Here is a 14,531-nt window from a genome sequence, read left to right as displayed (position 1 = left end):
CATGCGTTTTGTTAATGCAAATTCGCTATAATGCGATTGACAGATTGGTGGACACTGTTACTAAAGTGCAAACTTTTAAAACGTGTATTGGCTGTAATGCGATTGCATCGCAACACTTTAAACACCATTTCTAAAGCATGATTTTTATATAACACTGGGTTGCACAACAATGCAGCCATTGCGTAATAGAAGAACTGACTGTATTGCAAGGGTAAGGGAGCTTCCATTTGACTTTCATTGGTATCGTTACTTTTCAAATAATTGCAAATGTGTGGGAAGTGAGTCCAATTTTATTTTCATGTAACTGGGTGCTATGGTGTGGAAGGCACCGCCTGAAATGGAGATCTCCAAGAATGAATTGATTTAAAGGGAAGTTGGAGGGCTGATGGGGATACAGTAAAGGAGTGGGACTAACTGGATTACTTACTCAAGGGCATAAATCACAATGTGCCCCCTGTGTTTAAGATTTTAAAGGGTGGATCCTGGGAGCAGGAAGCAAGACAAATGAGGGAACTTAACTGCTTGAATGGGCAAAATTCAGAATCCTGATGTTAGGATAACTTTTTTTTTGTAATTAAATTCTCCAAACATTAAAGATGGGTTGAGGCAGGGTAAACGCATGTATTTATGTGTCATATATCCTCATGAGAAGGCCAGCTTACCAGAATAAAGTTCCTGTTATGCAAATAAGCAGTACTGGGCCTTCAGAACCATGCCTGGTAGTCATTGTCCAGGACTTTGGAGTGAGTGGTCACTGCATTGTGCTCTTTCTGCAGTGTCATCGATGTGATGTAATGACAGACAATCTAGTGGGCATGGAGGATGGATTGTAAAGGGTGCAGGGGATAGAGGCTGACCAAGGGTAGGAAGGATAACCAGAATAGGGTTAAAAGGTTGTATCTGAATTTGAATGGTGCATCTACAGACAGGAAAGGTTTCAGAGACACTCAGCGAACACTGAGCCAGTGGAATTCATTAACCACAGAAAGCAGTTGAGGCCACAACATTGCACTCGGGGCAAAAGGGATCAAAGGACACAGAAGAAAAGCAGAACAGGTTGGATGATAGTAATGAATGCCATAGTACGCTCAAACAGCTGTAAGACCTAGTTCCGCATCTACTTTCTATGTTTCTATGGTGCTCGATTATTGTTCTTAACCAGCAGGGTCAGTAGTGTCAATGGTTGGGTCGAAAGGACTATACTGAGAGTGTTAGGGAGTGGCTGTAATAGTGTAATAGTGGCAAGACAGGCACAATGTGTGGGAGTTGCAGACTCAGACAGAGTGCATGGATGGCCTCACTGGGAATTCCACAACAATAGGAGGCTTAGAGGTTCTCCAAGGACCATGTGACAATGAGTTAACTGCATGAGCACCATTCTCAGGTGTGTTCATCTCTCTATGGTGACGCAAACAAGACAACAATGTTGCTTCATGACCCAGACCCCGTAACATTGAGATCCCTGCAAGATCAGGAGCCACAGTGAAGATGATAATGAATGGCATCTGGAGTTGCCATGAGGCAGAGATTTTGGGTGGTGCAAGTGGGAGAGCTGCAAAGAAAGTGCAAAGCAGATCTCTCCTTGCCATTGGATCACAACGAGCACCTCATGCATACAGGTGGCTGGGAGAAGTGAGGAGAAAGTGAGGTCTGCAGATGCTGGAGATCAGAGATGGAAATGTGTTGCTGGAAAAGCGCAGCAGGTCAGGCAGCATCTAGGGAACAGGAGAATCAACGTTTCGGGCATTAGCCCTTCTTCAGGAAATGAGGAAAGTTGGTCCAGCAGGCTAAGATAAAAGATAGGGAGGAGGGACTTGGGGGAGGGGCGTCGGAAATGTGATAGGTGGAAAGAGGTCAAGGTGAGGGTGATAGGTCAGACTGGGGTGGGGGCGGAGAGGTCGGGAAGAAGATTGCAGGTTAGGAAGGCGGTGCTGAATTTGATGGATTTGACTGAGACAGGCTGGGGGGAGGGGAAATGAGGAAACTGGTGAAATCCGAGTTCATCCCTTGTGGTTGGAGGGTTCCTAGCCGGAAAACGCACATCCCAGATGGCCTCCTTCTTCAAGGACCGCAATTTCCCCCCCAACGTGGTCGACGATGCCCTCCACCCCATCTCTTCCACTTCCCGATCCTCCGCCCTTGAACCCCGCCCCTCCAACCGCCACCAGGACAGAACCCCACTGGTCCTCACCTACCACCCCACTAACCTCCATGTACAGCGCATCATCCGCCGCCATTTCCGCCACCTCCAAACGGACCCCACCACCAAGGATATATTTCCCTCCCCTCCCCTATCAGCATTCCGTAAAGACCACTCCCTCCGTGACTCCCTCATCAGATCCACACCCCCCACCAACCCAACCTCCACTCCCGGCACCTTCCCCTGCAACTGCAGGAGGTGCAAGACTTGCGCCCACACCTCCCCCCTCACCTCCCTCCAAGGCCCCAAAGGAAACTTCCATATCCGCCACAGATTCACCTGTACCTCCACACATATCATCTATTGCATCCTTTGCACCCGATGTGGCCTCCTCTATATTGGGGAGACGGGCCGCCTACTTGCGGAGCGTTTCAGGGAACACCTCTGGGACACCCGGACCAACCAACCCAACCACCCTGTAGCTCAACATTTCAATTCCCCCTCCCACTCCACCAAGGATATGCAGGTCTTTGGACTCCTCCATCGTCAGACCACAGCGAAACGACGGTTGGAGGAAGAACGCCTCATCTTCCGGCTAGGAACCCTCCAACCACAAGGGATGAACTCGGATTTCACCAGTTTCCTCATTTCCCCTCCCCCCAGCCTGTCTCAGTCAAATCCATCAAATTCAGCACCGCCTTCCTAACCTGCAATCTTCTTCCCGACCTCTCCGCCCCCACCCCAGTCTGACCTATCACCCTCACCTTGACCTCTTTCCACCTATCACATTTCCGACGCCCCTCCCCCAAGTCCCTCCTCCCTATCTTTTATCTTAGCCTGCTGGACCAACTTTCCTCATTTCCTGAAGAAGGGCTAATGCCCGAAACGTCGATTCTCCTGTTCCCTAGATGCTGGGAGAAGTGAACCCTGCACTTCTGTCTGCTGTTGGGCAACGCTTTATGAGAGGCCATCGCCTGTCATGTCTGTCATACCTTTGGATATGGTGGTGGTGGGAGAGGGGCGAGGTTGGGTGAGGGAAGATAGTGGCAAACACAGGCAAATGTGATGCTTTTGGTTCGCTGTGAGTGAGCTGCTGTCTGGGCACCATTTAAATATGGCACTGGACCCACTGACTCCAAGAGTTAACCGTAGGCACCAGGACCTCCTGCCTACCCTCACCACAACTACTAGCGCATGGATACGTAATAAACCGAGGATGACAATACACGAGTGAAGTCTCACAACCAAGTGGAAGCACCTTCCATACCTGACAAGGAATGTAGACTGCATGATGGAAGGTTCTGCCTTATTTCCAGATTTCAATGTTTTCTTGCATTAAGTGTTTGTTTGGAAAAGTAGGCAAACTTGTTCGGGGGATACTTAACACAGCCCGCACTCAGACATGCACACACAAATGTCAATAGGGACAGCAAAGGATGAAAATATGAAAGCACAACAAACTGCAATTTAGACTCCGATGATGGTTGTTAGGTGCATATTCAGTGAGACTCAGTGCAGTCCAAATGAGGGGAAACTGGTTAATGAATACAGGGGCAGCATACTTGGGGGAATTTCCACTGACTTTGGAATTCACCCACAAACACAGTTTGGAACCACAAAGCTTTGACATTCTGAGAAATGGCAGGGAGAACAATAATTGTGATTTCTTTTTAGAACTGAGATTCTGTAGAGCTGGAAGTCCCCAAGTCTGTACTGAAAATTTCTAGTCTTTGAAGTCACATCTGATAACAATAAAGTGGTAGCATGTACTCAAAGGACACTGACGGAAATGTATCGAAGTCTAAAGATTTTCAAACTGCAAAGCAAAATGATGTAACATGCAACTCTTTATTTTGCATTTCATGAAACATCTCCACAATTTTAAACAAAAAGGAATGAAAACATGTAGTCTTGTTACACAGGTCAAGATCTGCATTGAATAACTGATGCTCTGTATTGATTGTTCTTAAGATTGTAAACAACTCTCCTCGAACTGTTAACCCACTCTGACCGCACAATGTCGGGCTGCTAACCATCCCAGTTCTCATTCTTTATGAGTAAGCCCTGATGATCGAGCCAAAACTTTGCAAAGCGCCCAAGCAGCATCTTGAATACAATGGGTGCTGCAATCGCACAATCAGGTCAGTGCTACCTGTCAATTTTCTTCAATTTTCTGCAAACAATTTTCTTTCCACTAATTTCCAATGGATGGAATCGAGAGGACTATTTCATTTAACAACCTGCTGTGCTGTCTGCTCTTCTTGAGACTTTGATAATGACCTGTGATTCTGAAAGATTCCTCCACGTTAACAATAGGGCTAATAGGAGAAAGTGAGGACTGCAGATGCTGGAGATCAGAGTTGAGAGTGTGGTTCTGGAAACACACAGCCAGTCAGGCAGCATCCGAGGAGCAGGGGAGTCGACATTTCCGGTGTAAACACTGCACCAGAAAAGAGCTTATGAAGGGCTTATACCCAAAACGTCGATTCTCCTGTTCCTCAGATGTTGCCTGACCTGCTGTGCTTTTCCAGCACCACACTCTCGAATATAGAACTAATAGTCCAGAGCACAAATCTATTTATTTTTGTTATCCTCTATCTTGGTTGCTGAAGCGAAACGTGCAAACATAGGTCAACAGCTAAATCAAATCCTTGTCTCGTATTTCTGGCTCAGTATGTGGACAGGTGCTACACTTCCTGATCAGCTGCATCCCAAGCTAGGATTATAACCTTGCAATAAATTTGACATATCCGTCACTCATTATTCTATACTTCCTGCCCTCTTGTAAGCATTGCTCGGTTGTGAGTCAGCGAACATTAGATGATTGACATATAAAAGAGCCATATTGCACAAAGCTGCCAAAGTCTACAGGAGCAGGAGAAGACAGCCTGGAGTCCCAGCAAACACTGCCCATACTCACGTCCAACATGCCATAATGTGGTGCAAACAATTCACGTTCCCCTGGTAAACTCATTACACCGGCACAGCCATTATAACAATCACCACACATTTCAAATTTCATTGTTTCAGATTGCTGAAGCCTATACACGGAAGGACTTTCAAGGCATCTTTTTGGAATCAATGTGAGACGATCAAGTTCCTCGTTCGGGTGATGCAAGCAACTGTGGCTGAGAGAGTGGGGCATGCAATAATGATTCACTCGCTTGGAAGGGCAAGGGATACAGCAATGGCTTGCTTTGTTTCTCTCCTTTCCTATTTCACCAGGCTGCAATTAGGCCCACAGGAGAGTTGAATGTGGATGCTGCACTGTCACAATAGTCCTTTTGTAAACTCCCATACCCCGTATAAACATTGAAGCAAACTGGATGTGCGCACCCTTGTCAAATTCATCAGAATGCCCGTAAAACTGCAATTCCTGTTCGGCATCAAGATTTCACAAACTCAAGCAGCCAGATCTGTGTTTACAACCTCGTGCAGTGTGAACTGTAAAGCAGTCTTACCTTCTCCTCTACTCTATTAAGTCTTGCCCCGATTGTGTTCTTTCCCCTGTCCTGGCTTTTTTCTGAAATACACCATGAGAAGGAGGATTAGCTCATTATTTGTGGCTGTATATTTAAAATGATTTTACAGAAAATGGCTATGATACACTTGTTTAAATATTTTTAGGACTGACAAAAATAAGCGGTATCAAAAGCACCGCAAAGCTCATTAAAGTACCAAATTCACATTTGAAATGATCTTTCTTCCAGACCAAATGGCCCTTATTGCAAATGAGATTAGCTTTCAGGCTGCAATGGGTTGCTACATCTTTGGTTTTATAATTGATGCATGTTTTTAACCTTTTAATAAAGAAAGAACTGGGTAAGATGTAAAACTGTCTATTTACCCTCGAGAAATGAATTAAATCTGCATTTTGTTCTTGATAAGGTCAACCAAATACTGTCTAATTTTGAGCTAAACAAGGCATATCAGGAATAAAAACATACTTAAGTGGCTTGAGTGAATATCCTATCTGAGAATTTCTTTCTGTCATATTCAGTGGAGAAAGGAGTCAGTGCTGGGGGATAATGTATTCTCCATATTTTGCATGCAATGTCAAAATTGGACTGAAGGGCCAAGTGCAGCACAGACCTGACGCTAAAACAGTTTTTCTACATTTCTGCATCCTCATAACACACACTTTGAACTGTAATCGTGGACCATTTTCAATGCAGCTTTTCTGGACCTTGTCTAAATGAAACTGTTAGGTCAGTGCCAGTAGGTCCTGCGTTCTGTCTACATCAGTACAACAAGTTCAAGGATCTTGGGCAGGCACTGTACAGCCCAAAGTCACATTTTTTGCTTAGTCAACCTCTACTAGATTCCACCCCAAATTTAAACTGTGGACTGGAGGCTCCTTTCCATTCCTCTCCTTTCAATCACAGCTATTTTCACCTCTCTTCCCTTCCTGACAGCGTGGTCTATTGGCTGACATCTGATTCCACTTCTGATACACCACCCAAACAACAATTATCATACAGAACTGAATGCTGATACAATTTGGTCTTGTATAGGACGACAGCCAAGCCTGGTCATAGCAACTTCCAGTCTCCAAGCATGTCCCAACAGTGTTCCCTGGATCATCACCTACACTCCACACCTGCTAGCTCACCCCGTCCTGTTCTGAATTCTCGCCGGACCCAAGATTTCAAGCTTAAACAAAAAGCCCCTGCCAATTGCTTTCTCTTCTCTCTACTGGAGACCCCACTAAAAGCACTCTACAGCAAAGGAAGAAAATAATCCCCACCTCAGTTTCCAGCCCATTCTGGACCACGGGAGGCATTTAGTACTTTCTTTACATCTAGCAGTCTCAAGAGACAGCAGCACAATTCTTCCTCAATGATTGAGAAACCATCCTATCTGGGGCGGCATGGTGGCTCAGGGGTTAGCACTGCCGCCTCTTAGCGCCAGGGACCTGGGTTCGATTCCAGCCTCAGGTGACCATCTGTGTGGAGTTTGCACATTTTCCCCTTGTCGGTGTGGGTTTCCTCTGGTTGCTCTGCTTTCCTCCCACAATCCAAAGATGTGCAGGTTAGGTGAATTGGCCATGCTAAATTGCTCACTGTGTTCAGGGATGTGTAGGTTAGGTGCATTAGTCAGGGGTAAATATAGGAGAATGAGTCTGGGTGGGATACTCTTCAGAGGGTCAGTGTGGACTTGTTGGGCTGAAGGGCCTGTTTCCACACTGTAGGGATTCTATAGTGTCTTCGGTTATTGCAACCCAACTAAAACTTTGTTGTCTGTCCTCCATTCTGCACTACGTCATGCTTCCTTCCCACCATGGGCTGTTCACTCCCTGCATCTTCAGCTGCCTTGACCCTACTCTGTGGTAGTGCCTCTTCAAGCCCCTCCATTCCTAGCTATCTAAATAATTGCACAGAGGCTGGTATCCTATCACCAAGTCACCTTTTATTTACATGTGCACTATGCGTGGACTCTGACCAGCCAGCTCATAGCCCGTCCCGAAAGCGAGGAGACACTCGGAGACTCCAGCTTTTAATCTGTCAGCCTGGGCTCCCTCATTGGTCCAAATCAATAATCCCAATCAGGGATCTCATACTCAACAAGATCCACCTAGCCAACTTCAATCCAATCACTACACTATCCCACTTCCATTTCTCAAAAGCCTCCTTAAAACCTACCTTCTATTTAAAATCATGAGGGGCATGGATATTTAAATAGACAAGGTATTTTCCCCAGGGAGGGGGAGTCCAGAACTAGAGGGCAAAAGTTAAGGGTGAGAAGGGAAAGATTTGAAAGGGACCTAAGGGGCAACTTTTTCATGCAGAGTGTTGTGCGTGTATGGAATGAGCTGCCAGAGGAAGTGGTGGAGGCTGGTACAATTACAGCATTTAAAAGGCATCTGGATGGGTATATGAATAGGAAGGGTTTAGAGGGAAATTGACCAAGTGCTGGCAAATGGGACTAGATTAGGTTGGGATATCTGGTCAGCATGGGCAAGTTGGACCGAAGAGTCTGTTTCTGTGCTGTAAATCTCTATGACTTTATGACTAGGACTTTCACCTTCTGCTTCTAATACTACTTCCACCATTGTTTGGTGCATTGTTATTTTCTTTCATCACTGTGAGGCACTCTAGGACATTGTGTTATGTGAAGGGGGTTGGGGAGTCGTTAGCTCAGTTGGCTCGATGATTAACATGTGGTTCATATTAGCGCCAAGAGCATGGGTTTGATTTTCATTCCAGTTGAGGTAGGCCTGGAGCCTGCCTCCTTGCCCTGCCCCTGTGAGTAGAAGGCGATTGGCAAACTACCACGAACACAGAAGTTGCCAAGAAAACTAACCCCAGATGAATCATCAGTAGACAAAAAGTCAAGGACCTGCCTTCGGGCAGAGCAGACAAGAAGGATGTTAACAACCTTCTGTAAATGTAAATTATTGCAGTCAGTATGTTGTGTCTCGGCTGTGATCAGCTAAACCAGCAGACTGTAATGCAATGTGAGAGCTCTCTGCCCTGTATGCCTTATCTGGTCACTTACGTAACCCTGAGACATTGAATGAGGGTGAGGCATAAAACCTTTCCACACTGGAGATCAGTTTGAACCCATTTGTCAGATTATATTAACTGGTTAGTAAAGTTACCTGAGACAGAGAGGAACATGGTTGGTTTTCCTAAGGACTGGTCTAGTCTAGGAAATAAGATAAAAATAGAATTAACAATTAATTCAGCAAACAAATAAGAGTTGCATACGTATTATTTTACATGATTTTAAGTTAAGAGATACAATATTAATAAGAAACAGATACATTCGGATCGGATTTTCCTTTTGGATTAGGTTACCTATGGTGTGGAAACAGGCCCTTCGGCCCAACGCGTCCACACCGACCCTCCGAAGAGAAACCCACCCAGACCCATTTCCCTCTGACTAATGCACCTAATTCTGTGGGGCAATTTAGCATGGCCAATTCACCTGACCTGCACATCTTTGGACTGTGGGAGAAAACCAGAGCACACCCACGCAGACACAGGGAGAATATGCAAACTCCAAACAGGCAGTCGCCCAAGGCTGGAATCGAACCTGGGTCCCTGGTGCTGTGAGGCAGCAATGCTAGTCACTGAGCCACCATACCGCCCCATTTGGTAATGATTCGGATGCAACTCCAAATTTATGCTAGTTTTAAGGTGTTTTTGCCTCTCAGACTTTTTTTTTCCCTTTTAAACAATTTGCAAGCCACTTAAAAATATAAGAAATTGAAGCAGGACAAGGCATTCACCCATCAAGCTAACGCTAATGTAATTATAGCCTTAACTCCATTTTGCTGCTCCATTCTTCCTCATATACCAAATACATTTTTCCAACTAAACCTTGAATATATTGAATGGACCTTTAGGGAGGAGAATTTCCAAGATCACCCTTCTGAAAGAACACTTTCCTCTTATCACTCTTTAAATGGAAGACCCCTTTCTGTTTAGGCTGTGATCCCAGGATCCAGACCATAGACCACAAAAAGAAACATCCTGTGACTTCACAGGACAGATGATCTGCCACTATCCAGTGCAATCGGCAGTGTTTTAAGACATACATTTTTAAAAATGCCTCAGTATTATTGACATACTCCAGAGTGGCAACTTGTGCACAATTTGATTAATGGAACTAAAATGCATTTACCACAAAGCAAAGTATTTCAAACTCTATTCGACCTCTCATGAGTTAAATGAATTGAAATAAATGCAAATGGCTTTTAGGAAACCATGCAGAACCATTTGCTAATTATTTTGGGGTAGTGTTCAGTCAGAACAAAGAACAATACAGCACAGGAACAGGCCCTTCGGCCTTCCAAGCCAATGCTGATAAATTTTGCCCTTCTATACTAAAACTGTCTTCATTTCAATGATCCGTATTCTTCTATTGCTTAATAAATTATCAAACTATGATAGCCAAAAGCTTTTAAGTGTGTGGGCCTAGATTTAACAGGAGCTCTGCAGTCACCTCACATGCATACCCACCCTTCCAGATGAAAAGTCAGAGGGGCTAACTTGCCTCCACAGGTACTTGACACTAAGCACCATGACATGACTGCAAGTACTCCTTTCTACCTATGGTGGAAGTCCCACTTCAGGGAGCTGCCAGCCAATCAGACAGGACTTTATGCGACCCAACAAAAAGTTGTCCAGACTCAGACACCAAGCGGGCAATCCCTGGGAAGGGGTGAGGGGTTATGCTGTCAGAAGGCCTTAAACTGGAATGGTAGGGGGATAGGAACCTGAGCAAGGGAGATGGAGGAAGGAGAAACAAGGATAGAAATAAAATTCAGAAAGGTAAGAAGCTCACAGGCAGAAAAATATACAAGAGATGTGAGAACAGAACATTTAGAAAGCATTAATGTGATTGGCCCAAGCCATCTTGGATTTATGAAAGGGAAACCCTGGGTGAATAAACCTACTGGAGTTTTTTGAGGATGTAACTAGTAGAATAGATAAGGGAGAACCAGTGGGTTTGATGTATTTAGATTTTCAGAAAGGTTTTGCTAAGGTCCCTCAATACGAGGTTAGTGGGTAATGTTAAAGCACATGGGATAGGGGATAATGTAACGGCATGGATTGAAAATTGGTTTATAGACTGGAAACAGACAGTAGGAATAAATGGATTGTTTCCTGACCAATAGGTAATGACGAGTATGGTTACCACAAGGATTAGTGCTTGGTAGTGCTTGGGCCACAGTTATTTATAATAAATATAAATGACTTGGATGAGGGAACCAAATGCAACATTTCCTAGTTTTCTGTTGACAAAAACTCGATGTGAGCTGTGATGAGGGTGTAAGGAGGCTGCAAGGTGATTTAGACAAGTTGAGTGATTGGGCAAGCACATGGCAAATGCAGTACACTGTGGCAAAAGGTGAAGTTATATGGTGTGAAAACCAAAAAGAATGAGTATTATTTAAATAGTGATATTTTGGTAAGTACGGATGTACAGAGGGCTCTGGGTATCTTTATAAAAACCAGTCAAAGCAAGTAGACAGGCCGGCGCAGCAAACAATTAGCAAGGCAAGTGGCATATTGGCCTTCAATGAGAGCCTATCCCAGTTCAGAAATAGGGGAATCTTATGGTAGTTTACTGGGCTTTGGCAAGACTTCACCTGGGGTTTTGTGTGCAACCTCAAAAAGAACATGCATGCCACAGAGGGAGAACAGCGGAGGTTCACTAGGTTGACACCATGGATGGGAGGACGGTCATATGAACAGAGATTGGTTTGGCTGGGCTTTTTCTCACTAGAGTTTAAAAGGGTAGGAAGGTGCCTGATTGAAACATATAAGCTTCTACCAAGGCTGGACAGACTCGACTCAGGAGGATGTTACCTGTGGTTGTGGAGTCTAAAACCAGGGACACAGAGTCATAGAGTTATATATAGCACAGAAACAGACCCTTTCGTCCAACTTGCCTTTTTCATTATTTATACAAATGATTTGGATGTGAATATAGGAGGGTTGGTTAGTAAGTTTGCAGATGACACCAAAACTGGAGGTGTAGTGGACAGTGAGTATGGTTTATCTCTTGATCAGCTGAGCCAATGGGCCGAGGGGTGGCAGATGGAGTTTAATTTTGATAAATGTAAGGTATTGCATTTTGGTAAGGATCTGGCAGGACTTATACAGTTAATGGTAGGGCCCAGGGGAGTGTTGCTAAACAGAGGGACCTAGGGGTGCAGAGCATAATTCCTTGAAAGTGGAGGTGAAGGCAGACAGGGTGGTGAAGAGGGCATTTGGCCATTTGCCTTCATTCATCAGTGTCTTGAATATTTGAGTTGTTAGGTCATGTTACGGCTGTAGAGGACCCTGGTGAGGCCACTTTTGGAATACTGCATTCAATTCTGGTCTCCTGCTATAGGAAGGATGGTGTGAAACTTGAAAGAGTTCAGAAAATATTTACAAGGAGGCTGTGGGCATTGGAAGGCTGGAGCTGTAGGGAGATGCTGAATAGGCTAGGGTGATTTTCCTTGGAGCATCGGAAGCTGAGGAATGACCTTACAGAGGTTTATAAAATCATAAGGGGCATGGATAGGGTGAATAGCCAAGGTCTTTTTCCTAGGGTAGAGGACATGGATGAGAGGAGAAAGATATAAATGGGACCTCGGTCACTTCAGAGTTTCAATTGGTCCGAGGGCAGGCAGTCACCCAAAGCCTCTTTAACCCTTGTGTAATTTTAGCGGGATGGTGGGATGTTGGGTAGGGGATGGGGGGGTGGTATTGGTGGTGGCAGGATCAGAAGAGTAGGTGCGGGGTTTTGTATGACTCTATGACATGCTGCATCTTCAGAGTTATCAGCAATTCAGTCCCTTGTGCTCAGAAGAACTAACTGATATTGAGAGCTTTCTTCTAAGTGGCAATTCACCATTATTACTGCGAATCACCAATGCTCAGCGCTTGGAGTTCAGAGTGGGGTGTGGAGCAGGGGCTGGCCAATTTTGCTGCAGGGATTGCTGCATGGTTTGTTTTCTCAAAAGAGCGCAAATTATTGGAGAAACTCAATTTACACTCGACATAATCTGTGCTTGAACTTTTCGCAATCATCTGCGTTGCTCTGAACAAATTCTGTGAAATCTCGCTGTAAACAAACCCAACAGAAGCTCAGATTTATGATCCAGAAGTCCAATGGAAGTCTCAACACCCCTTTTCTAAAATGTAGCTCTCTGCACTGCTTCGCATATTGTCAATTTACACAATCTCTTCCAAATCTAATTCATGCAGGAAGAATCCATTGATGTTCCATTCAGTTTCTCAGACCTGGCCAGACATACTCAAAAAGATATTGGATTTCCTAAGTGGTTTTGGAATATGTGGGGAGAGTAAACACCATTAGTATAGCATAAGGAGACAAGCACCAAAATTGGCCTAACCTCATCAGCACTGCTGTTAGGATGAATATGATTTGCAATACCAGCAATATTCTTTACAGTGAAACAGCTCCACTGCCTGGCAACAGAAAACACATGTGCAAAGACTGATAGATTCAAATTTTTCAATGTCTTACTTGATGCTCTTGCTCTTTATTACTGCTTAATATTCTTCACAATCATCATTAGTCCTTCTTTGGCTAACATCACAGACTCAAAGTTTTGATGGACTAGTGTTCAACTGCCCTTCATCACCTCACCCTGCCAGGTACAAAGTGGCACTGGTGCCCATCTAGTAACAGCTCTCTAAGCAGTTGGCTCAGAATGGGCAAGGAAGTGGCAATGGGTGAGAAGTTTTACTTGTGTGCCGCCATCTTGTTTACTCATTGTTGATTCAGTCCCACGGTCCAGTGTCAAATTCTCTTCTAATGTATGGGTCTGGAACTACAGGAACGTTAGACTTAAGTGTAGAAGTTTGGTTCCTAGTACAAGCAAGTTTGCACCAGATTTATTTGTGACATATATTGTGAAGATCCAACTTAATGTAGGCACTGGTGCTCAACATTCTAAAGTTACAGGGAAATCAGCTCTGGGGTGAAGATATTTCTGAGGGTTGAGTCAGCAGAAATAGCAACTTTTGAAAGAAAGCTTATTTCATTTCTTGCAATAACCCATCTCATCTGGGAGCTTCAAAAGCGATGGCACTCTCAGTTGGACTCTGCTTTTTTGGCACAGGCTGGTCTTCTACAAACACCATCTTTGGACAATCGTGGCCCATCCTTGGGTCTGCAGTGTGTTTTCTGATTTGCTGGGTAAACTTCTGGATTCCCGTAAGAATGTGAGGGAACTGACCAGAATAATGAAAGAAACTGTTTGACCCTACTGCAGTAGGAATCACCCTGCAGAATCAGAAAAGGTGGCAAGGGACCTTTCAGTGGCAAAAATACCCCAAAATTACAACCGCAATTCATTTCTCAAATACAAGGGCTAAACAGTGAGGCAAGAATGGAAAGAAATAATTGAAGCGTTTACCCTGCCTTCTTCAATTCAAAGAATTTCCTGAAACTATCCCAGGTCTCATACCATTTCAAACTATATCGCCTTGTAGGATTTCAGTCTTCAAGGTATAAAGGTGGAATATTGGAACTGCAGACCAATTTTCTGGCTTCTAGCACTTGTAGTGCCTACAGTGGTGTCGACAGGACAAAGGCTGAGGAGAGTGTGAGATGGAGATTGGAATAGTAGGCCTAATTTTCCTAGCATTTCCACAGAAGAAAGGTACTCTCTAGTTCTTCAAGTTTTCCTTACAATAAATGTCTATGCTTCTGAAATCAACCTTCTCCATTGATGATTTATTTCCCTTTGGGGTTTATCCTGTTCTCCCTTCCTTTGTTTTTAACTCTTTTCAACTTTCCTGTGCTACCGAACAACCGATGAATTTCTCAATAAATAAAATCCAAGTTGAACGACAGGGGCCAGGGCACACAATGTAGAACATGCCTAAAACTGAAATTGCTCAGCCACTTCAGTGTACAT

The 14,531-nt window shown here is 44.4% G+C and overlaps 1 protein-coding gene across 3 annotated transcripts in view; it reads right to left on the bottom strand.

The window, feature by feature from the left end:
- LOC122557942 (potassium voltage-gated channel subfamily KQT member 1) overlaps nt 1-14,531 on the bottom strand; it is a 693,104-nt gene that overhangs the window by 176,597 nt on the left and 501,976 nt on the right. For all 3 annotated transcript variants that reach the window (XM_043706180.2, XM_043706184.2, XM_043706182.2), the window contains 2 exons: nt 8,742-8,788; nt 5,602-5,663 (listed from right to left, as the gene is read on the bottom strand). In XM_043706180.2, the coding sequence (XP_043562115.1) occupies nt 5,602-5,663; nt 8,742-8,788 (109 nt within the window). The remainder of the gene's footprint in view (nt 1-5,601; nt 5,664-8,741; nt 8,789-14,531) is intronic.

This window comes from Chiloscyllium plagiosum, unplaced genomic scaffold, assembly GCF_037043375.1.
Source record: "Chiloscyllium plagiosum isolate Xiang-an unplaced genomic scaffold, Cpla_swu_hap1 HiC_scaffold_18, whole genome shotgun sequence".
NCBI classification, from domain to species: domain Eukaryota; kingdom Metazoa; phylum Chordata; class Chondrichthyes; order Orectolobiformes; family Hemiscylliidae; genus Chiloscyllium; species Chiloscyllium plagiosum.
Note: the sequence above shows the minus strand (reverse complement) of the source record. Positions and strands in the feature narration are given on the sequence as shown.